Source organism: Microtus pennsylvanicus, chromosome 13, assembly GCF_037038515.1.
Source record: "Microtus pennsylvanicus isolate mMicPen1 chromosome 13, mMicPen1.hap1, whole genome shotgun sequence".
NCBI lineage: Eukaryota > Metazoa > Chordata > Mammalia > Rodentia > Cricetidae > Microtus > Microtus pennsylvanicus.
In genome coordinates this window covers 51,367,093-51,390,936 of record NC_134591.1, presented here as the reverse complement: position 1 = coordinate 51,390,936, position 23,844 = coordinate 51,367,093, and the positions used below count along the sequence as shown (strand labels likewise).

General features: G+C 48.8%; 1 protein-coding gene across 6 annotated transcripts in view; it reads left to right on the top strand.

Annotated features, from left to right (window-relative positions):
- Positions 1-23,844, top strand: part of St3gal3 (ST3 beta-galactoside alpha-2,3-sialyltransferase 3) — a 216,984-nt gene that overhangs the window by 172,957 nt on the left and 20,183 nt on the right. For all 6 annotated transcript variants that reach the window (XM_075947138.1, XM_075947143.1, XM_075947139.1 and 3 more), the window contains 4 exons: positions 14,374-14,468; positions 17,687-17,750; positions 18,539-18,634; positions 18,884-19,070. In XM_075947138.1, coding sequence (XP_075803253.1) covers positions 14,374-14,468; positions 17,687-17,750; positions 18,539-18,634; positions 18,884-19,070 — 442 coding nt within the window. The remainder of the gene's footprint in view (positions 1-14,373; positions 14,469-17,686; positions 17,751-18,538; positions 18,635-18,883; positions 19,071-23,844) is intronic.

Genomic DNA, 23,844 nt, shown 5'->3' with positions numbered 1-23,844 from the left:
ATAATATCACCCAGTCAAGTTCCCCGTTAGCCTCTAGGCACGGGGTGGACAATCTCAGTCTTAGAAAGTATTTCTGATTGGGCTGGTGATGTAGCTCAGCAGGCAAAGATGCTTGCCTCCAGTCCTGACTCCCTGAGTTCTAATCCCAGGATCATGGTGGGAGGAGATAACGGACTCCTATAGATTGTTCTCTGCTCTCACAAGTGGGCTGTGATACAGGTGTGTGATCACACACATACACTGAATAAACATATTTTTATTATGTCTCCTCCCTTCACTGTAGCGCCCCCCCACCCCGAACACTGCTGAGCCAGAAGATCCCTTAGGAGGGTCCCGTGTTCTCTTTCCCGGCTGTCAGGCTGATCTTGATGCCTCACCATGGTCCTATCTTGGTGTATAAGCCCAACAGCAGGGCATCCTCCTGGCTCCTGCCTTCTAGAGGCACTCGGGTCAGATTGATCTTCAGTTAGTGCCCTTCTAGGGCCCCAATGCCCTCAAAGCACTGAGCTTTTGGATATAAGGAAAAAGAACAGGCAGGTCTCTGCAACTTCCGCCTTTCCCTTCTCACGCACTCACACACCCTGCTGGAACCCGATCCTGAGGCTGCCTCCAGATGGGGCTCTGACAGGGCCGGCGGGCTGGGGCCTGTTTGTTAGCTCTTGCATCATCCTACCCTGTTACCCACTAGGCCAGGGCAAACTGGTCAGGCACCCCACACTCCTAATACTCTGACCAGTCATTCCTCCATCATCTGTCACCTGAAAAGCTCCCATTGGCTGGGTCCCCTACTGGGGTACTGGTAGAGCCCTTGGGTACTGTTCTTGGGGTTCTGTGAGATGCTCCCACAGGCCACCTTCAGAGTTGTCAGCACATATACACTCAGCCTTCATTATCAACCACCCCCACATTTCCTGTCTGTGTCCCCTGGCTTAGCTTCCAAGGCCTCCCAGGCTCTGTGCCACCTCACAGGTGCCCAGCAAAGTGCCAGCGAGAAGAGGACAGGCCCGCCTGGTGGGGCAGGAAGGTTTCCTAGAGGAAATACCAGATTTCCAATTAAACAGAGGAGCAAGGTTTGGAGACTAAAGGAGGGCCATGTGTTAAATCCAGAGAGATGACGCGGGTAAAAACACACGAGGATCAGTATGGCCAGGGAGCCACGGATACAGGGTGACCAGGAGAGCAGTGGCCTCAGGGGACTCAAGTACAGACGGGATGAAGAGGGACAGAATTTCCTCTGTTCTTTCTGAAAGTTCTAGGGATAGGATGTCTGTGGCTAAAGGGGGTGACATCCTCAGCAAGTTTGTGGGGGGGGCATCGAGATGACGCAGGGGGTAAAGGTGATTGCTGTCAAATCCAGTGGCCTGAGTTCGATCTCCAGGACCCACATGATAGAAGGGGAGAACTGGCTCCCACACGCTGTTCTCTGAACACACACACACACACACACACACACACACGTCCACATACAAAACATATCAATACAAGAAAATTTTGTTTTTAAATATATTTGTCTATGTGTAGTTGTTGTTTGCATGTGTATTTGTGTGCCATATGCGTGCCTGGTGCACACTGAGGCCAGAAAGGAGCATCAAATCCCTTGGGACTGCAGTTACAATGGTCAGGAGCTGCCATGTGGGTGCTGGGAACCGAACCTGGGTCCTCTGCAAGAGCAGCCGGTGCTCTTAACCACTGAGCCATCTCTCCAGCCCACAAATATAATTTTAAAACATTTTTTTAGAAATCATTTTAAATAGAAAGGTTGATTGATTTTGTTCCCATGAGAAAGAGCTGTGGGACAGGAGGAGAATCCACGGCATGAAGTCAGCACCAGCCTCTCTGTTGAAAAGAGGGGCTGGATAAGGAAGCCAGGTTTACAGAGAGGTAAAGGGACTGGCAGGGTCTGGGGAGCAAGACCTGATGAAGTTCTCATTTGATGGTCTTGGGTGTTTTTCCTGAAATGAGAGAGGTTCTGCCCACGGAAGCTGGGAAGGTCAGAGTTTGTGGAACATGTTTGGAAAAGCTGCCAAGCAAAGTTGAGGTGCAAGTCTATGAATTGGTGGTGGCGTCTGCCCATTGTGTATATGTGCTCATCTGTGTGTAGACACTTATCCAAATGTTTATATGTGTGTGAGTGTTCATCTGTGTGTAGATGTGTTCATGTGTGTACGTGTGTGTTCATCCGGGTGTTCTGGATGAAGGGAGAAAGTTCTGGCTGAAATTCCTTGCTGGTCCTATAACATAATAAAAGATTCAAAGGTTTGAGATTAAATTAATCTCTGGTTAGGTTTTGCCTCATGAGTGGGACAAAAAGACAAAGGAAGCAGAGGGAGGGGCATGTGGTCTTGAACAAGAAAGGCCCTGAAGAAGTGGTTGTGGGCTCTGTCTAGGGAGAGAATATACCAGAAATGTGTCTGGAAACCAAGGGGTCCAGGGGTGACAACACAAGAGAGAAGAGAAAATGGAAAGGTAGGAACGTGTGTACAGAGGGAGTGTTGGAGATTCTGGGCTGTGGCTGAAAAACTCAGGCTATGTGGAGTAGAGCTATGGAGTAGAAGCAAGGATGACTAGAACAAAGCAAGTTCTCTTGAAGCTTTTAGGACACTGGTATATCTAAAAACGAGCAAAGACTGGATTCCCATGCAAGGTGATGCAGATGCTGAATGTAGCAGATTTGTAGGTGATTTATGGAAAGCCTGGTAAAAGTAGATTTAGGTGGTGATGCTGGTGGTCGCATTTCTGGTGATGGTGGTATTGGTGGTGGTTGTGGTACTGGTAGTGGTGGTGGTGGTGGTGGTATTGGTGGTGGTTGTGGTAGTGGTGGTGGTATTGTTGTTGTTGTTGGTGGTGGTGGTGGGTGGTGGTACTGTTGGTGGTGTTGGTGGTGATGGTGGTACTGTTGTTGTTGGTGGTGGTGGTAGTATTATTGGTGATGATGGTTGGTGGTACTGTTGTTGTTGTTGTTGGTGGTGGTGGTGGTGGTGGTGGTGGTGGTGGTGGTGTTGGTGGTGGTAGTATTATTGATGATGATGGTTGGTGGTACTGTTGGTGTTGTTGTTGTTGTTGGTGGTGGTGGTAGTATTGGTGGTGGTGGTGGTGGTATTGTTATTGTTAGTGGTGATGATATGAACATTCGAGTGTTAGCTGTGATTACTGTAACTTCCAGCATCCACCCTCTCTTCTGGGAGTTCTACGGGAGAACACACAACAATGTAAAGTGTCCCACGTCCTGTTCCCATTCTGATACTCTAACCAGGAGAGCCCGTGCAAGGCTAAGGAAAGAAGACTGGAGACTGAGCTAGCAGAAGTTGAATTGAGGGATCACTGTACAGCTAAAGTCAGTGGTACAGAAAGGGGAAACCAGATGAGCGTGTGCACACGTACATGGACACAGAGACACATACATATGTAGCACCTAGGAAAGAATGAAGAGCCACAGCACAGTCCTAAAAAAGACAGAATCTGTTGAGAGACTTGGAAATGGATAGGCTGGATCCACTCTTTACACCAACCAAGATGGATCGCCTTTAAATGTGAAAAGGAATAACAAAGTGTAGAAAGAATCATAGCAAGGTTTCCCTATCACTAGGAATGAGGAAGACAGTCCTAAGACCCAAAATCCAGAAGCAGAACTGGAGTGATGGCTCAGAGGTTAAGAGCACTAACTGCTCTTCTAGAGGCCCTGAGTTCAATTCCCAGCAACCACATGATGACTCACACCCATCTGTAATGAGATCTGGTGCCATCTTCTATTTTGCAGGCAGAACATTGTATACATAATAAATAAATAAATGAATGAATAAATAAATAAAAAATTTTAAAAAAAAATCCAGAAGCAATAAAAGGGTTGATAGACTCTTGACTGCATGTGTTTGAAAAAAAAAAGCAACTAGCAAATAAAAAAGGAGAAAAGAAAGCAAGGAAAATGCCACAAGCCAAGTAAACAAATGAACTGGAGGAAATGTAATTTTATCTCAGAGGGTTTATATATTTAATATGTAAAAAGCTTCATGACTTAAAAAAAGGAAAAGACTAATGCCTGTAGAAACACCAAGAGGTTTAAACAAAGTTCACAGAAAACCACAAATGACCTTTTCACATATGAAATCATGAGCCAGCTCATTCATAACAACATGCAACTGGGTGGGGCGGTTTAGAACTGTAATCCCAGCACCCTAGAGGCTAAATTTAAAAGTCGTGCCTAGCTGAGCAGTGGTGGTGCACACCTTTAATTCCAGCACTTAGGAGGCAGAGGTAGGCAGATCTCCATGAGTTCAAGGCCAGCCTGGTCTACAAAGCGAGTTTCAGGATAGCCAAAGCTGTTACACAGAGAAACTCTGTCTCAAAAAAAGAGGAGGAAGAAGTCATGGTTCAGGGGTGAAGGTTCTCGTCAGCAAACTTGGCAACCTGAGTTCCATCCTCAGAACCCATATGAAGGTGGAAGCAGAGAACACACATCACAGCTGTTTCTTGGATTCTACACAGGTGCACATGATGCATGGGCGCACGCAGAATAATAAATAAATACGTTAATACATAAATTAATATTTTAATTGAAAAGGAGGAGAAAGTAAGGCTAAAATGGCAATGAGGGGCCAGGTGTGGTGGCATGTATCTGTAATCCCAGCATTCATGAGGGCAGGAAGACTCCTATGAGTACATGGCCAGACTGGGCTATATAATGAGTCCCATAAACTACATAGCAAAATTTGATGTAAAAAATGAATGAATGAATGAATGAATGAATGAATGAATGAATGAATGAATTGGGGACTAGAAAGATTGCTCAGTGGTTAAGAGTGCAGGCTGTTCTTCCAGAGGACCCAGGTTCTTCCCAGCACCCACATGGCAGCTCACAACCATCTGTAACTGCGTTCCCAGGGGACCCAACACCATATTCTGGCCTCTGTGAGCATCAAGCATACATGTGGTGCATAAACATACATGCAAGCAAACACTGGGACACATAAAGTAGTAAAATTGTAAAAAACCCCAAAGTAGATAATAAATACAATGACAGTGAGATACCGTTTCTTTGTATCGGAGTGGCAAAACTGAAGTTTTAACAATGTCCTCTTTCGGTACAACAGTTTGGGGAGTGGAACTTTATATATTGCCAGTGGGTATCTCTGTGGAGGACAATTTGGCAATTTGAAGCAGCAGGACACAGACACAGTTTGCTTTTGATTCAGCAGACACACTCCTGGGATCCCTTTATTGGGGACCAGGTGTGCTGGCAAACCCCTGTAATCTCAACACCCAGGAGTCAGAAACGGGAGAGTCACAAACTAGCCTGGATACAGTAAGATGAAGTCTCTAAAAGAAAAGAAAAAAAAAGTATGAAGCTATTGATAGCCACTGTTGTCGGAATGTGTTTCATAAAACACCAGAAACAAAGAGACTGACTACATTATACATGGTACATAACTTCAAGGAGTACTGTCCAGCGTATGTTATAGGATGATACCGGGATATACTGTTTATTTTATTTAAAAAAAAAACAATAGTCAGGGTTGGCACCTTTAATTCCAGCACTCTGGAAAATATCTGAGAGTTCCAGGACTGCCCAGGCTACACAGAGAAACCCTTTCTCGACAAACAAAAAGCAAACAAACAAACAAATCAACAGTCCAAATGTGTATACTGTGTTACCTTATTTAAGAAGCTGAGGCAAGAGACTTGCAAGTTTGAAGGAGGAGGAAGGGAAGGGGAGGAAGATGGAGAAGGAAAAGAAGAATAAAGAGGAGGAGGAGGAAGGAGGAAACAACCCTGATGGAACAGAAGTGATGATCAGAAACGGGCACAGGGGAAAGCTGGCTTCTCTGAATGTTTTGTTTTATGTATTTAATTTGGGAACTATATAAAGTTTTATGATATCAAAAGATAAAAAGTCAACTGAAATGGGGGAATGGAATCCCAATAAAACAAAAGGAGAACAAAAACCCAACTCAGGAATTCAGCTCCTAGTAATTATTTCGGTGGCAAAGCAAAGCCATTTTCTGCACTTGCCGTGCTAGATACAGCTTTCCCTAAGGCAAGGAGCATCGCAAGGGAAGCTGAAGTTGTTTCTGGGATTAGATCGAGTTTTAGAGTGAGTAGGGCCCGAGAAGCGGCTCAGCAGGTGAAGGTGCTTGTGTCCAACTGCAGACCTGAGCTCAATCCCCAGGACCCACATGGTGGAAGGAGAGAGTCCACTTCCACAAGTTGTCCTCTGAAACATATGCAATAATTAAATGAATGTAATCTAATTTATTTTTAATTTACCATGATGCTGGTACTGTTCTGAAAATGTTGTACGTGTGTGTGTGTGTGTGTGTGTGTGTGTGTGTGTGTGTGTGTGTGTGTGTGTGTGTTAGGATAAAGCAACTCAGGGTGTTGATGTTCCTAGAAAGGAGCTGACTTAACAGCAAAGAGGCATGGGCTGGAGAGATGGCTCATCAGTTAAGAACACGCATCACTCTTGCAGAAGACCTGAGTTCAGGTTCCAGCTCCCACATTGAGTGGCTCATAGTCACCTGTAACTCCAGGTCCAGGGGATCCAGCACTCTGGCTTCCTGCACTCACATGCATATACCCACACAGAGACACACAAGCATACATGTAATTAAAACTAAAAATACTTTTTTTAGTTAAAAAAAAAAGAGCCAGGCCAGGCCAGACAGTGGTGACACACGCCTTTAATCCCAGCACTCAGGAGGCAGAGGCAGGTGGATCTCTGTGAGCTTGAGGCCAACCTGGTTTATAGAGTGAGTTTCAGGACTGCATAGTAAGTTCAGAGCTGTATAGTGAAACCCTGTCTCAAAAATGCATGTGTATGTATATGTGTGTATGTGTGTGTGTGTGTGTGTGTGTATTGCAGTCCATGCCTGGACTACATATTGAGATCCCATCTCAAAAGGAAATTAATAAGAGAAGCATAGTATAAAATCAAATGAGGGCAATAAAAATGAATTTTGTGTTCTGCAAGTTGTATGTAAGTAAAATCATTGAAGTAGAAGGGAAGAACATTTTCTTGTAAACCTAAATTTGAATTGAAAATATCAGTAAAAGTTTTGTTGTTGTTGTTGTTCGAAAATCTGTTTCCTAGTTTGGTCCACCTAAAAAGGCCTGGGGACGGTGGACAGCCTGCGGGCACAGGCGCATCCTGGCACTGCAGTGGGGTCTCTCTGAATCATTTCTAGCACTGGGCAAATGACAGAGTCCAGGTGGGGCCCAGAAATGGACTGGATAAATCTGGGGCGTCTTTTCACGTGAGAGAGCCAGGTCTTTTTCAGAGCACACTCAGCCACTCGGGAAAAGGTGTACCCAACAATTAAGGAGCCAAATCGGAAAAAGGCTCTAGGGACCAAAGACGGCTGGTTCTGAACATCCAAGAGAGTAATAATTACAGTGAATTGGCATTATAAAATATAATAAAAATAATTTAACAAGGGAAATAATCTCATTCACCAGCTCTGAAAAGCACTGAAGGGCCATCTCATTGCCCTGAAAATTGGTAAATGAAGGAGAAAATCAGGCATTTTCTCTGCCTTTCCTGTATGTCCCATTCCTGGGGATGACCAGAGTTGCTGAGTGCTGAGAGAGGTTCATGAAGAGCTGTACGTCCCAGCATCGAAAGAAGGAGCAGGTCTGGGCACCGGGTGCAAAGCTGGGCCAGCTCTCAACGCCACCGGGAGCATCTGTGTGTCCCAGGCGTCCTCGTCCTCGAGGACAGAACCTGCATGATGAAGCCTCCAGCTCTATCGCAGATGACAACGAAACATGCCTAACAATATCAGGATGCAGTTAGGAAAAGAATATGTCTGTAGGACATATTGTATGTCCTATAAGGAAAATATATGTTTATAGGACAAACAATACATTCTCCTTCACCACAAATAGAAGTGGAGGTGGATAGAAAGGGGCAAACTATGGATTTAAGAGATCAAGAGATCAGCACAGGGTGTAGACTGTGCTTCCATCCCAGTCTGAACAAACCAATTATTGAACTAGCAGCAGCGGGCATGTAGATGCCCACCTGGAACCCCAGCACTCAGGAGGCAGAGGCAGGCAGATCCATGAGTTCAAGGCCAGCTTGATCTGCAAAGTAAGTTTCAGGACAGCTAGAACTGTTACACAGAGAAAGCCTGTCTCAAAAAAGTAAACATTTTTTTTCTTTTTGTTTGTTTGTTGTTTGTTTGAGACAGGGTTTCTCTGTGTATCTTTGGCTGTACTGGAACTCACTCTGTAGACCAGGCTGGCTTCCTACTCTGCTTCCTGAGTGCTGGGACACATGCGTCACCACACCCAGCGAATAATTCTTTTAATTAATGCTGGTATAGTAAGGGTACTGATGCATTTGGGAAACGGAGGATAAAGGATCAAGAATTCAAGTTAGGAGCAGCAGCTAACTTCTAGAGGTCCTGGGTTCAATTCCTAGTACCCACACAGTGGCTCACAACCATCTATAACTGTGGTCCAGTGAGATCAGGATGCCCTCTTCTGGTGTGCAGACAAAATATCCATATACATAAGATTCATAACTAACTAAATAAATATGTTTTTAAAAAAGAATTCAAGACCAGTGAAGCCCATATAATGCACTGTCTCAACCAACTTACATATGTGGGAAGGAAATGAAGGTAGACTATTTTATGATGAAATGGCATCGTTTCTGGGGGTTTTCAGAATAAAACAGAATAAAAGGAGATGGTTGATGGCTGCCAAGTCAAGGTTTGCACCCACAGCATAGCAAGGGGAAAGTTTGAGAGTATACACTGAAAGGGGAGCAGCACTGTTTATAGAGGGCTACAGCCACCCAGCAGCAGAAACACTAGACGAAGCTGGCTCATTCTTTGAAGCGATATAAAAAGAGGCTACAGAGCGAGCTTCTAAAACACGGAGGCCCAATAAAAGAATGAGGCGGAGTGTCAAGCGTTTGGAAGCATCATAAAGTAGGAAGGAGTGGGTCACGTGCTCCAGAGGGATGGCTTTTATGAGGCCTTATCTGGTCCATTTAATGCATTTTTCCACAGTCTGACCTGTGAACTTTTTTTGACTCTTTATTAATTTGGCAATTCCTGCTTTTCTTGGTCACCTTTTCATTTGCGCCTTCTTTTCCATTTCACTCTTAGGGACTGAAATGGGTCACATGATCAACAGCTTCCAGGTTTTGTTGTTGGACCCGGTCCCTGTGAATTAGGAGAAAACAGTCTACAAAATCATAGGTGTAAGGGGGCATCAGTTTTGATATGTGCCAAAGGGGGTAACTGTTTGTGGTGCAGGATTGGGGTGCATGTGTGCTTGCCTACGTGTTTCCCAAAATTAGCACATAGTACAGGTCCCACAGAAAAGCCATTCTGAGAGAATGAGAGGCTGGGGAGATGGGTCAGTTGGTAAAGTCCTTGTGCAAGTCTGAGTATCTGACCTTGTGTCCCCTGCACACACATAAAAAAGCTGAAACAGCATGTCTGTCATCCCATCCTGACTGTCATCCCATCCTGACTGTCCTCCTATCCTGACTGTATCCCATTGTGCCTGTATCCCTTTGTGCCTATTATCCCATTGTGCCTATCATCCCATTGTGACTGTCCTCCTGTCGTGACTGTATCCCATTGTGCCTGTATCCCATTGTGACTGTCCTCCCATTGTGACTGTCCTCCCATCGTGACTGTCCTCCCATTGTGACTGTCCTCCCATTGTGACTGTCATCCCATCGTGACTGTATCCCATTGTGACTGTCCTCCCATTGTGACTGTCCTCCCATTGTGACTGTCCTCCCATTGTGACTGTCCTCCCATTGTGACTGTCCTCCCATTGTGACTGTCCTCCCATTGTGCCTGTATCCCATTGTGACTGTCCTCCCATTGTGACTGTCCTCCCATTGTGACTGTCCTCCCATTGTGACTGTCCTCCCATTGTGACTGTCATCCCATCGTGACTGTCCTCCCATCGTGACTGTCCTCCCATCGTGACTGTCCTCCCATTGTGACTGTCCTCCCATTGTGACTGTCCTCCCATCGTGACTGTCCTCCCATTGTGACTGTCCTCCCATCGTGACTGTCCTCCCATTGTGACTGTCCTCCCATTGTGACTGTCCTCCCATTGTGACTGTCCTCCCATTGTGACTGTCCTCCCATCGTGACTGTATCCCATTGTGACTGTCCTCCCATCGTGACTGTATCCCATTGTGACTGTCCTCCTGTCGTGACTGTATCCCATTGTGACTGTATCCCATCGTGACTGTATCCCATTGTGACTGTATCCCATTGTGACTGTCATCCCATTGTGACTGTCCTCCCATTGTGACTGTCCTCCCATTGTGACTGTCCTCCCATCGTGACTGTATCCCATTGTGCCTGTATCCCATTGTGACTGTCCTCCCATTGTGACTGTCCTCCCATCGTGACTGTATCCCATTGTGACTGTATCCCATTGTGACTGTATCCCATTGTGACTGTCCTCCCATTGTGACTGTCCTCCCATTGTGCCTGTCCTCCCATTGTGACTGTCCTCCCATCGTGACTGTATCCCATTGTGACTGTATCCCATTGTGACTGTATCCCATTGTGCCTGTCCTCCCATTGTGACTGTCCTCCCATTGTGACTGTATCCCATTGTGCCTGTATCCCATTGTGACTGTCCTCCCATTGTGACTGTCCTCCCATCGTGACTGTATCCCATTGTGACTGTATCCCATTGTGACTGTATCCCATTGTGACTGTCCTCCCATTGTGACTGTCCTCCCATTGTGCCTGTCCTCCCATTGTGACTGTCCTCCCATCGTGACTGTATCCCATTGTGACTGTATCCCATTGTGACTGTCATCCCATTGTGACTGTCCTCCCATTGTGACTGTCCTCCCATTGTGACTGTCCTCCCATCGTGACTGTATCCCATTGTGACTGTATCCCATTGTGACTGTCCTCCCATCGTGACTGTATCCCATTGTGACTGTATCCCATTGTGACTGTATCCCATTGTGACTGTCCTCCCATTGTGACTGTCCTCCCATTGTGACTGTCCTCCCATTGTGACTGTATCCCATTGTGACTGTCCTCCCATTGTGACTGTCCTCCCATCGTGACTGTATCCCATTGTGACTGTCCTCCCATTGTGACTGTCCTCCCATTGTGACTGTCCTCCCATTGTGACTGTCCTCCCATCGTGACTGTCCTCCCATTGTGACTGTCCTCCCATTGTGACTGTATCCCATTGTGACTGTCCTCCCATTGTGACTGTATCCCATTGTGACTGTATCCCATTGTGACTGTCCTCCCATTGTGACTGTCCTCCCATCGTGACTGTATCCCATTGTGACTGTCCTCCCATTGTGACTGTCCTCCCATCGTGACTGTATCCCATTGTGACTGTCCTCCCATTGTGACTGTATCCCATTGTGACTGTATCCCATTGTGACTGTCATCCCATTGTGACTGTCCTCCCATTGTGACTGTCCTCCTGTCGTGACTGTCCTCCCATTGTGACTGTCCTCCCATCGTGACTGTATCCCATTGTGACTGTCCTCCCATTGTGACTGTCCTCCCATTGTGACTGTCCTCCCATTGTGACTGTCCTCCCATTGTGACTGTCATCCCATTGTGACTGTCCTCCCATTGTGACTGTCCTCCCATTGTGACTGTCATCCCATTGTGACTGTCCTCCCATTGTGACTGTCCTCCCATCGTGACTGTATCCCATTGTGACTGTCCTCCCATTGTGACTGTCCTCCCATTGTGACTGTCCTCCCATTGTGACTGTCCTCCCATTGTGACTGTATCCCATTGTGACTGTCCTCCCATCGTGACTGTATCCCATTGTGACTGTCATCCCATTGTGACTGTCATCCCATTGTGACTGTCCTCCCATTGTGACTGTCATCCCATTGTGACTGTCCTCCCATTGTGACTGTCCTCCCATCGTGACTGTATCCCATTGTGACTGTCATCCCATTGTGACTGTCCTCCCATTGTGACTGTATCCCATTGTGACTGTCCTCCCATTGTGACTGTATCCCATTGTGACTGTCATCCCATTGTGACTGTCCTCCCATTGTGCCTGTTCGTCATCCCTGAACTGGGAAGGCAGATGCGTGGATCCCTGGGGCTCACTGCCTAGCCGGTATCTCCAGCTTCATGGGTAGAGAGCTATGGAGGAGGACACCCAGTGTCAACCTCTGACCCCAAGATGTATGCATGTGTTTGTGTACACACCCCCACACACAAAGCTACTCCTTCATTACTAATCTACAGCATTCATAGGCAAAATGAAATGCAAAAGTAAAGAATGGTTTTGAAAAACTAAGCTAGGGTCTTGTTAGGTGTGTGGTGCACGCCTTAATCCCAGCACTTGGGAGGCGGAGGGCTCTAAAAATCAAGGCCAGTCAGGGCTACACAAGTGGGAACCTGTGTTTTTCTTTAAAAGTTGTTATTTTTATTTGTATGTGTGCATGTCATGCATGTGGGGTGCCAGTGATGGCCAGGAGAGGGCATGAGATGCCCTGGAGCTGGGGTTATTAGGTGGCTGTGAACCACCTGGTATGGGTGCTGGAAACTGAATTTGGGTCCTCTGGAAAAGCAACAAGCTCTTAGCCATTAAGCCTTCTCTGAAGGCTGAAGCCCCCCAAATTGGTGTTCTTAAGAGTAGAAATTATAAGAACCTTCTAATGATCTGGGATACAAAAGGGAAAAGGAAGAGAAGGGGGGAATACATGTAGGTCACTAGACCAGATCTGAGAATTTATTAGCATATGACATCCCGTACATACTGGGAAGTAGATAAAATCCCATCCAAGCTTGACTCTGGAACATTACAAACCTTCCATAAGGCCTGTTGTGAGACAGCGAGGGCAGTTCTCCATGCATGTGCGTCCAGAGACCTTGTTCCCATTGCTGTTTCTCATAGACCTTGGCCACAGTGCTCCCTTCCAGTAAAGCCTCAAATGTGCTATCAATTTATTTGAATTTTATACGTGAGAAATTGAACAAAAGAAAGTGTGCTGACCCTACTACTGGAACCCACAAGTCTGAAGGAGAGTGTTAGCCTCAGACTGTCCTGGCCGTGAGTGTGGCCATCTTTATAACCACGGCGAGAGAGCATGACTGTCTCCCATTCCTCTCAAGTTCATGCTGGTGTCTCTGACATTCGGCCTCTGAGGGATTGTTTAGCCTAGTCCTCCTGGGATGATGGGGGAATGGAGTTAGTGATGATGGGGCTGAGAAATGGATGCTTAAGGTATGTGAGGAGGGAATGGTCTAGCTTCTGGGCGGTAGTGGGGAGAGGAGTTCGGGGTGGGGTGGTGCTTTCCTACAGCCTCGCACTATGCACTGAGCTAACTGGGGTTGAGTCAGAGGCAAAGGTGCAAAGTCATTGGGGCCCAGGCCTCACGTGATCACTCTTGATCAGGAGGGCCCACAGCGGGATTCCCAGCACAGTGTGCTGGCCGCCTCCAAGACTGGCAGCCTGCACAGGGTCTCAACCCAGGGCACTCGATTCCACGCTAAGTGTCCTCTAGGCGTTTCCAAAGAGCTCGATTCCTCCTATGTCCGCTGCCTTCCCATTACAGTTCTGGTGACCTGTACATCCATCCCCAACCCTCCAGCCTGCCATGCCCTAGAAGAGGAATATTTTGCCATTCCCTCCTCCCAACTCAGCATCTCTTCTCCTTCCCTTCTCCTTTCCCTCTCTCCCCTCCCCTCTGTCTTTCTCCTTTCCTTCCATCTTTCCTGTGGGTGCAAGTGAACCCCCTTAAACTCTTACTAGTCGCTTCCGCACCTCCATAGGAATTTAGGGTCCGCCCGCAAGTACACCCCAGTTCTAGCTGGTCTGACATCTCCTCTCTGCCCTGCACCCGAATCACAGGAACTCTGCCCTTTCTTCCTCTTTTCTAGCAGAATTCTCTCTTCCACGCTTTCCCACTTCGCTGTGACACTGTGAATTCGCCTTCCTCCTCGCCCTGGGTGGTCTGACTCCCAGAATCCTCTCCAGCATTCTGTCTCCCCATACCGGCTGGATCTTTGGATACTTTCGTGCTCCGCTGGCACCGTCTTATCCCCATGTTCCCAGATCGGAGGAACAGAGCGGGCAGCGAGTGGAGATGGATGCCTGGATAACCTTCCAGAGCGCTTCCAGCGCTCAGCCATTAATCCTCACTGAGCAGAGCTTGTCCGGCCGCTCCCACAGCCAAATAAAGACTAACCAGGCCTGCTCTCTCAGACTCAAGTTCTACTCAATAAAATCAGCAACTACCCAGTTAAAAGGCTGGGGAGGAAGGGCGGGCGGGCGTACTGGAATGTGGAGGGTGGCTTCCCATCACCAAGGCTGTGTCCTGAGAGTCAACCAGCACTGTAACCTATTGCTTTTTTTTTTTTTTTTTTTTTTTTTTTTGCTGTATTCCAGGTTCTCCAAGCCAGCACCCATGTTTCTGGATGACTCCTTTCGCAAGTGGGCTCGGATCCGGGAGTTCGTGCCACCTTTTGGAATCAAAGGTCAAGGTATGTTGGGAACCCTTAAACATTAAACATTCCATTTTCCCACGCCATCTCCCTGTCCTTCAAGACAGGGCTGTATCTTTAGAAGTTCTACACTGGGGCTGCTGAGATGGCTCAGTGGGTGAAGGCATTGGCTGCCCAGTAAGTCCAATGTCTGGGATCCACATGGTGGAAGGGAGAACCAATCATGATAAATTGTTCTCTGACTCCATGGTACCCATTTGTAAGTGAGTGTACACATGTGTACACATACAAATAAGCATGTATGTGTGTGTGTGTGAGAGAGAGAGAGACAGAGAGACTGAGACTGTGGTGCAGTGCATACCTTCAATCACAGAAGCAGAGGCAGGCCAATCTCTGAGTTTGAAGCTAGCCTGGTCTACAGATTGAGTTCCAAGCCAGGACTACATAATGAGACTCCATCTCAGAAAACCAAAACAGTTCCCTGCTGGAGATTGTTCTGCACTGGCCAGAGCTGGGTCTGCTACAGTGATGTGTGCAGTCCCTTTGGTCTCGCTCTCATCTAGTGAAGGAGCAGGTGCCTAGAGCAAGACCAGATCTGGTGCCATGAGACTGCAGAAGAGATACGCTAGAGACATTGTCATAGTGCTGCGGCTACATGGAAGGTTCCTGGATATGACAGACAGACAGCACTATCATAACCCCCACTGGGCTCCTGTCATCCCCGCCCACTGTCTTTCCTGCTGACTTAGCCTCTCTCTGTCCCAGGCTAACCTTTCTCTCTCTGTTCAGTCTCCCTTCACCTTAGGGACTCCCTCCACACAGCCCTGCTTCTTTGTTGAGTGCCTGACTGTTCCATGGCTTAGTGGGAGGATCAGGTAGGGTGTGGATCCCTACACTTCCCTCTGACTGTGTGGCTCTGCTTTGGTCTCCCTGTCGCTAGAGAGAAACCGTGCAGTGATATAAGCTTATGGTCAGTTATGAAAAGGGTTGTCAAAGGGTGCTAGCATTTGGCCAGGAGATGTAACCCTTTCTCCGCTAGCCCAGCCCTGCCTGGAAAGAAAAGAAAAGCCAGCAAAAATGCTGTTGAACTGGGGCTCTGACCTCAAGCCTCCAATAGGCACATACAATGGGTTAGTTTAAGCTGTGTGAAGACCCTCTTCCTCGGTGCTTGTATCCGGGCAGACGACTCCTTCCTCCTGAATCCTCACTCAGGATTGACTGTGTAGCTCCAAAGGCCAGTGAAGGCCCCTAGAGTCCCCAGCCATCAAGAAGAGAGCGGCTCCTCCGCTGTGCCCTTCTGTAAAAGGTCCCATCACAAAAAGCAAAGCCCCGTCTTTGTCCTTGTCCTTGACCAACTAATAGTGGTTAGCTCTTCCTTGGAGGTAAATTTGGAGGTGAGACAAGAAGAGAATGAGAGGTGCCTCCACTTTAACGTTCATCTGGAGGCACTTAGTGTAGAACCTCATTGAAGATTTGCTCCTCAGCCCACTCCCATGGAGCTTGTGGAGAGCCTGCCCAGTCCCCCAGTCCCTCCTCTGTGGGACAGAAAAGTTACTTTCCAGTCATTCATGTGACCTCTTGCTGTCGCCAAAGTTGTGTGTGTGTGTGTGTGTGTGTGTGTGTGTGTGTGTGTGTGTGTGTGTTTGAGACACAGTCTCACCATGTAGCCTTAGCTGGCTAAGAACTTACAGAAATCCACCTGCCTCTGCCTCCTGTGTGCTGGGATGAAAAGTATGTGTGCCATCATCCCAGTTTACCTCTTTTTAAAGAGTTATGTGGGGGACCCCAGTGTAACTCAGTAGTAGAGTGCTTACATAGCATAAGCAAGGCTTTAGGTTCAATTCCCCAGAACAGCAAAACCAAATAAAACCAAAAGACAAAAAGGTTTATGTTTTTTTTTTTTATTTTGGAGTCTTTGCTACATGAAATGTCTCAGACGTACAAAGAAATGTTAGAATAATATAATGAAGGGCTAGTGGTCCAGCTGAATATCATAAGTTTGACCCCAGGACCACATAAAACTAGGCATGGCTGCTCATGCTTGCAGTCCTAGGACAGCAGAATCACAAATTCAAGTTCACTTTCAACTACAAATCAAGGTTGCACCTGGATTCATGAGACCCTGACTCAAAATTAATAAAATAAGTAAAATAATATAATAGGCAGCATGAGCTTTCTTCCTGTTTTATAAAATAAAGCATGCTGGTGCTGTAGAGATGGCTCCATGGTTAAAAGCACTGGCTGCTCTTCCAGAGGACCCAGGTTCAATTCCCAGCACCCACATGGCAGCCCACAGCTGCCTGTAACTCCAGTCCCACAGCTTCCCATGCCCTATTCTGGCCTCCATGGGGAACAGGCACACAGGGGGTATACAGACATGCATGAAGACAAAACACTTACATGTAGAAAAAGAAAAATAAAGCCGAAGCTGGAGAGAGCTTCCGGTTGCTCTCCCGCCCACCACCCCTCCCCAGCGCCACTATCCCTATTTCGATGTTGATGTTTAGTGTTTCTTTGCCTAGATTTTTATTTTTGCTACATATTTACGTATCTGTTAAACATAAATCAGTTTTTCTTTATGGGGCCTAGTGATGAATACCCTAAATCCCAGTATTAGGGTGAGGGTAGGGGGAGGCAGGTTGATCTCCTTGAGTTTCAGGCCAGCACAGGACTTTAGACCCTGTCTCAAAAAAAAAAAAAGTTGTGTGTTTGTGATTTTCATGTATCATATATGTGTGTATATGTGTACATTCTTTAAAATGATATTTTGCATGTATTTTAGCTTTATCTGTATGGTACATATAGCTATACATCATTGGTTTTTTGTGTGTGTTTTGTTATTGTTGTTTTACCGCTGCTTAGTAGTCCGTGTTTCACATGTAATTTCCCTTCGGTGGCTATTTCAGCTGCCTCTAGCATTTTGCAGTGGCAAAAGTTCTGCAGTGAAGATTCTCACACATACCTCCCTGTGTGAACGTTTCAGTGCTGTGCCCTTGGAGGCTAGCCACAGAGTTCTGTCTGGAGACACCGGGCCCTCATTTTATTACAAAGATGCTTTCTTCTGTGGCCGTACCAAACTGCTCGTCTGTAGACTTTTATATATGTTACATCTACCCATCAACTCAGCCGAGTAGGGATTGCCATCGTATTTCAGAGGCAAGGAAACAAGAGCCTGGGCCCTCCAGGAAGATTGCTAGCAGATATTTTCTGGGAATTTAAGTGACCCGCTAATGGTAACCTTCCTCCTCTGCCTACAGACAATCTGATCAAAGCCATCTTGTCAGTCACCAAAGAGTACCGCCTGACCCCTGCCTTGGACAGGTGAGCCCACCCGCTTCCTGCAGGCTCTCTGGCCTGGGCGAAAGTGCTGTGGCCTAGCTGACCTGTGCTGGACTGGACAGGTTCTCCGCCATACCTCCCCATGCACACACTGGGTAGAGTGTAAATAGGACAGCTCTCTGGGTGTCTGTCTGCCGAGTCCATCACTCTGCAAGGCTCCTCCGTGCTCAGACCTCAGTGGTTTGGGACTAAGAACTGAACATGATGGGGGTGTTGATAAAGGCATGCAGCAGGGAACAGATCTTAAGACTGAGGTAATGACAGCTCTGAAGCCCATAGACCCTGGAGGGGAAAGCCTCAGATCAGAGTAGAGACAAGAGGCCAAGTGAGCAAGACTGTCAGCAGCCAGTGGAGTCTAGAGGCTTGAATTGAAGCTAAGCCCAGTCTTAAGTCCTGAGGCGCCCCGTTTCATTTCCCTCTTCGTCTCGCTCTTCTGAGAGATCCTCAAGCTTCCCTCACTGTCTCCTCTCCTCTAAGGCCACCAAGTCTCATTAACCCGTAGGGAACCTCTCTGCCCAGAACACAGTCTTTGCAGAGCTCCCTCCTTGCTTATCGAGCCAGCCCTCAGGCCTCTGCCACGTTTTTCTTAGAAGTGTCAGGCACCAGCCCTGTCAAGTGTCCCAGGGTCCAGCTTTCTGAGGTACGGCACTGGCCTCCTTCCAGAAGTGCTGCGTGGATCTGGCCAAAGTCACAGTAGAACAGAGGGCCAAGAGACAAAGGGAAGCAAAGCTGGGGTGCCACCCTCACAGGCCTCTGCTCTCTCCCCTCAGCCTCCACTGCCGCCGCTGCATCATTGTAGGCAATGGAGGGGTCCTTGCCAACAAGTCTCTGGGGTCACGGATTGACGACTACGACATTGTGGTCAGGTGAGCTCCCCTGAACAACACCCTGGGAGCATGCATGTTGTGAACCAAATCCTGAGCCCTGTGCGCTGAGAACTGTCTGACCATCTGGTCACCCAGAAGCCTCAAGAACGCTGCTGGGTTGGCGGGTTTTAAATGAATGAACGAGTAGGTAACCTGGATCCCTACTCTGTACCTGGGGTGCTTGGGGTTTGGGGTACCCCCCCCAAACACAGACCCAAGGCCAGCTCTGACTGCTCTGGCTCTTTGCAGACTGAACTCAGCACCTGTGAAGGGTTTTGAGAGGGACGTGGGCAGCAAGACCACCCTGCGCATCACCTACCCCGAGGGTGCCATGCAGCGGCCTGAGCAGTATGAACGAGACTCTCTCTTTGTCCTTGCTGGCTTCAAATGGCAGGACTTCAAGTGGCTGAAGTACATCGTCTACAAGGAGAGAGTGGTGAGCTCCCAACTACAAACTCCCCGTCTTCTGCCCCCAGCCTCCCAGTCTCCCATGCAGTCCCTCCCACTGGACCCCACAAAGAACAAAGAGGAAACTTCAAAATGACCCAAAGCTTTTGACAGCAAATTCACCATGGGACAGAGGCCACTCAATGGCAGGGTGCCTAGTGAGCTCCCACTCCCTGCTACCTGCCTCTAGGCAACCAGGGAGGGGCTGATGCTGTCTCAGATCCCAGGGAAGCAAACCTCTGGGCCCTATGGGCCAGCCCCTGTGTGACTCCCAGCCTTCTAAGGCTCCTACCTGGTCTGCAGTTGCCTCCTTGACCCCACTTCCCTTCCATGAGGCCATCCTGCTTGCTCTTAGGGCTTACCTCCTTCTCAACAGGGAAAGAAAGCCTTCTAGGACCCCAGGACCATTCTGCAGGGACAGTGAACCTCAGTTCAAGGGTGCCAGCTCCCACACTCATGAATCCAGACCATTTTCTACCTCGTATTTTCACTGCTAGCCTGTAGGTTGGTCTCCAGCCTGCCGCTAAGTCTGGTTCTCCTCCGTGGGTCTGATCAGAGTCTGTGCTAACTGCTCGAAGGTGGTCAGGATCTGGGCCCGTGTATTCAGGGAGTGTCTATGGTAGGGTAGGGTCAGATTGCCCATTAGTAGACCACCTACTAGGGCCCCTCCTAGACCTCTGTTTCCCAGTTCTGGGCTGTGGGGACACCTGCCAACTTGTCTGAGTCTGTCTCCTACCTCCGACCCTTGTCTCCTCCCGTCCGGTCATCATCTGCCACCCGGGGAGGGATGCGCAGGCTTAGGCTGTTCATCTCCCAGGGCCCAAGCCTCTTCCTGGAGACTGCTAACAGATTGCCCTCTGACTTCAGTAAGGAGCTGCTCCTTTCAATTTAGAAGTTAGGGGTAAGAACAGCTTAGCCTGCCCGTGAGGGTCTCAGTTCAATTTGGTTTGACTCCACAGCCCCTTCCAAGCAAGGCCAAGTGCAGGCAGTGTCAAGTAGGTAGCAATCAAGAGAGAAGACAGAAGTGAGGTCCAGAAGCTCAGGTAGGTGGGGCAGTGGGGAAGGGAGCCCGTCTCAGAGCCAGGCTGAGTGAGGCAGCTGGCTATACTGGGTGCAGCCCAGATCTCCAAACGGAAGGAAAGGGCAGAGAAGCAGGTAATTGCAAGCTTCCTGTCTACCAACTAGGGAGGAATGGGGCTGGGAGAGGATCCCTCTCTTTTCAGAGTCTATACAACTTTTCTGTTTGCCTCAAGGAAAGAGGTAAGCACTTCAGAGGCAGAAATGGGAATACCATTGTGAACCTTCCTCGTCTATGGTCTCTGCTCATCGGCCCATATGCTCCTGGCTCATAGACACCTGTCAAAGTTCTCATGATTTTCTCAGGGCAGGAGAGCCAGAGGCTAGAGCCCTGATCCCATAGGGGTTTTCCACCCATGGTGCCCAGTCATTACACATGATCTGGGATTAGCTCAAACCAGTTCCTGCTTCCTAAGGGGCAGTGTGGGAAAGTGCGTCAGTCCAGATTCCTTGGAGACAGCAGCAGACCAGAGGGGCGCAGCAGCCAGCAGCATATGGTCATTTCTGCTTCCAAGAGCACCAAGGACGGTGGAGTCAAAGCTCTTCCTGTCTCCCCAAGGCGGGAAGGAGAGTCAGCTGAAGTGAGGGAGCCGCTCCCAGGAAGACTGAGGAGCTCACTCCTTGGTCTGGTGGCCTGGCCTTGGCAGCCAGAAGGTCACCACGATCCTGACACAGTGTGTGGGGCCATGTCATCAGGTGTGTGTGAGGTGTGATCAGGTCCTCACTCAGCCCTGTCCTGGGCATGGCCAGCCTGTGTCAGGGAGGACACCTTCTGAGTGTGATGGGGAGAGGGAAGGTGCCAAGAAGTCTCCTGAAGTCCCGTGGGCTTTCTGTGTACCACAGTCAGGGATAGCTCCACTAGTAACTCCAGCACAATATCCATGCCTTTCTCAGCATCCCAAGTGTCGTGGTCAGCGTTCTGTTTGCTGGGAAGGGACACTGTGGCCACAGCAACTCTTCTTCTTCTTTTTTTTTTTTTTGAGACAGGGTTTCTCTGTAGCTTTTTTGGTTCCTGTCCTGGAACTAGCTCTTGTAAACCAGGCTGGCCTCAAACTCACAGAGATCCGCCTGCCTCTGCCTCCCAAGTGCTGGGACTAAAGGCGTGCGCCACCACTGCCTGGCAACGGCAACTCTTATACAAGAAAGCATTTAATTGGGACTGGTTTACAGTTTGAGAGGTTTAGTCCGTTATCATCATAGTGGGAGGCATGGCGGCATGCAGGCAGACATGGTGCTGGAGAAGTAACTGAGAGTTCTACATCCAGATTGGCAGACAGCAGGAAAAGAGGGCTATTGGCTCTATCCTTTCAAACAGTGCAGGCTCCCTTACCATCATTCAAATCTATGAGCTTATGGGTGAGGGGACATTCTCATTCAAACCTCCACACAAGGTGAACCTCTAGAGGCCCATTCTTGAGTGCCCCTCCCTCAGGCCTGAGGATTGTCCCCCAGGACATCTCTAAGCTACACATCACTTCCCTGGCCCCTAAGACCCAGGTAGGGTAGATATAAACCAGGTTGCCTTTCTCTGTCCTCCCTCTGGGGCTCAGCCACAGGCTTGGCCTACTCATGCAGTGATGTCTCTAACTGCTCAGCCTCTGGGTGCTGGCAAGCTCTATTCCTGTCTAGAGTTTCACCTGCAAAATTCTGGCAGGAGATAACTCTGTACCAGGGCCAGGGCTGGCTGGGCAGGACTAGAGCAGGTAGGAGACTCAGACCATTGGCTGCCTGCTGCTATGTTGCTTATGGTACATACCTTTCCGGTACCAAGGTGTCCTGATGAACACCGGAAGCAGGGAAGATGTGGGAAAGGAAGATGGTTGATGGCTCTGCCCTTCCCCGTGTGTAACCATTTGGTTCTCTAACACATTGGACAGTGGCACAGATAGCTCCAAACTGGTCACCAAAAGACCTTTTCCTCCCTAGTCCCAGGAGCCTTGATGGAGCCGCGAGAATGTCTAATGTCCCAGCAGACTGCATGTGTCCGGCAGAGCGCTGCTGGGTACTGAGTAGGGGAGGAAGGCTAAGAGGCAGAGTGGAGCCCGGGAGAGGGAGAAGCAGTCAGGGATAAGTCTGTAATGGAGAAGCGAATTAGTAAAAGCTCTTCTCACAGGCAGACCGCAGCCTCCCTGTGCCCTAAGCTGTTTGCCAGGCATTAGTGAGGTGTAAGCCCTGAGCCAGCCCCTAGCACTTCAAAGACAAAGTCAGTTCTGTTCTACACCAGAAGTCCAATGGGAGGCACAGTCCCCAAACTAGAATTATTGTGCAGTGCCGGAGGTGCCTTCTACAGCAGCTGAGGCAGATGGGAAGGCCAAGAGAAGGCCTCCTGAGAGACACCGCCTGATTGGAAGGGGAAGGAAGAGCTAGGAGCAAGTCAGGTTTGCCAAGCAAAAGGAAGCTTCGCGTGGAGACCCCAGGAGGCCATTCTCTGCTTACCGCAGTCTAAGGCTGGAAGGAAAATGCACATAGCCTTTGATGTGGCGGCACATGAGGCCCAGTGTCCCAGATGCCATCGCCTGTCTATATCCAGGCCCTAGATGGAGACCAGAGAGGATAGGATGTGTGAAGGACAGAACACCTCATTCGGTTCCTCAGGCCACCACCTGTGCTTCTGCCAGCCTTCCCAGCGGTGCCTCAGGATGCCAGTGGTCCAGGGCTACAGAGCCCTTGTGGGACCTTCCCTTCCTTACCTGACATCTTCCCAATGGCACTGGGAAGCTGACATCTACTGAGAAGCCCCCTGTGTGGACCTGGCCAGTGTGACTGTGGTCCCAATATGCAGAGGGAAGGGAAAGAATAAGGCCTGAGGTAGCTCTTGGACTGTTACCACAGGCTTGACCATTCAATGATACATTCTGTCCCCAGGGAAGGAGGGAGGGTAGAATTTCAGAGCCCAACCCAGGTCTCACAGTTGTGTTCAAGATGTGGCCTTTGTTTGTTGTTTGTTTTAGATAGGCCTAGAACTCACTTTGTAGCCCAGGCTTGCCTTGGATTCAGGACAGTCCTTCTGCCTCTCCCTCCCAAGTGTTGGGATTGTAGATGTGAATCACGTGCTCAGCTGATGTTTTTAAAAATTAAGGTGAAATAGAGACAAAACTAGCACAAAAGGTGCGGTAAGGCCTCAGCCACAGGCAGTTCCTAGTGTTTGTTTTCATGAGACGAGGTTCACTCTAGCCCTGGCAGGGCTCAAACTGTTGGCAGTATTCTCGCCTCATCCTCCAGAGTGCTGAGACTCGACTCCAGCTTCCTTCGTGGCTGTTTTTCACTGGTGGGTGCTGTTAGAGGAGCCCCCTTGCCCTAGGAAGTGAAGCCTTTTTCTGTCTAGGCCTAGGTAGTGATGGGAAAAGATGAGTCCGAGGTCAGGTCCAGAGGAGGGGAATCCGCTGTAGAACAACAGCAGAGCCGACAACAGAATCATCTGGGAGCTCTGCAGGGCAGGCCGGGCTGTCAGGTCCCAAACATGAGGCCTCGCTGGACAGGGCCCAGGTTGGGGATTGGATGTTATCTATACTTGAGCCTCCACTCTGTTCCGACCTGAGAGAACTTTGCTCGGGGGAAGAGGAGGGAAGCTGGATGGGGTAGCACTTTACCTCTGGGGGACACAGGGCAGGTCTTCCACGTGGCCCAGCTGGAGAACAAGAGGTCACAGACCTCTGTCCGGAGCCTGTGGCAACGGTGTTTTCTTT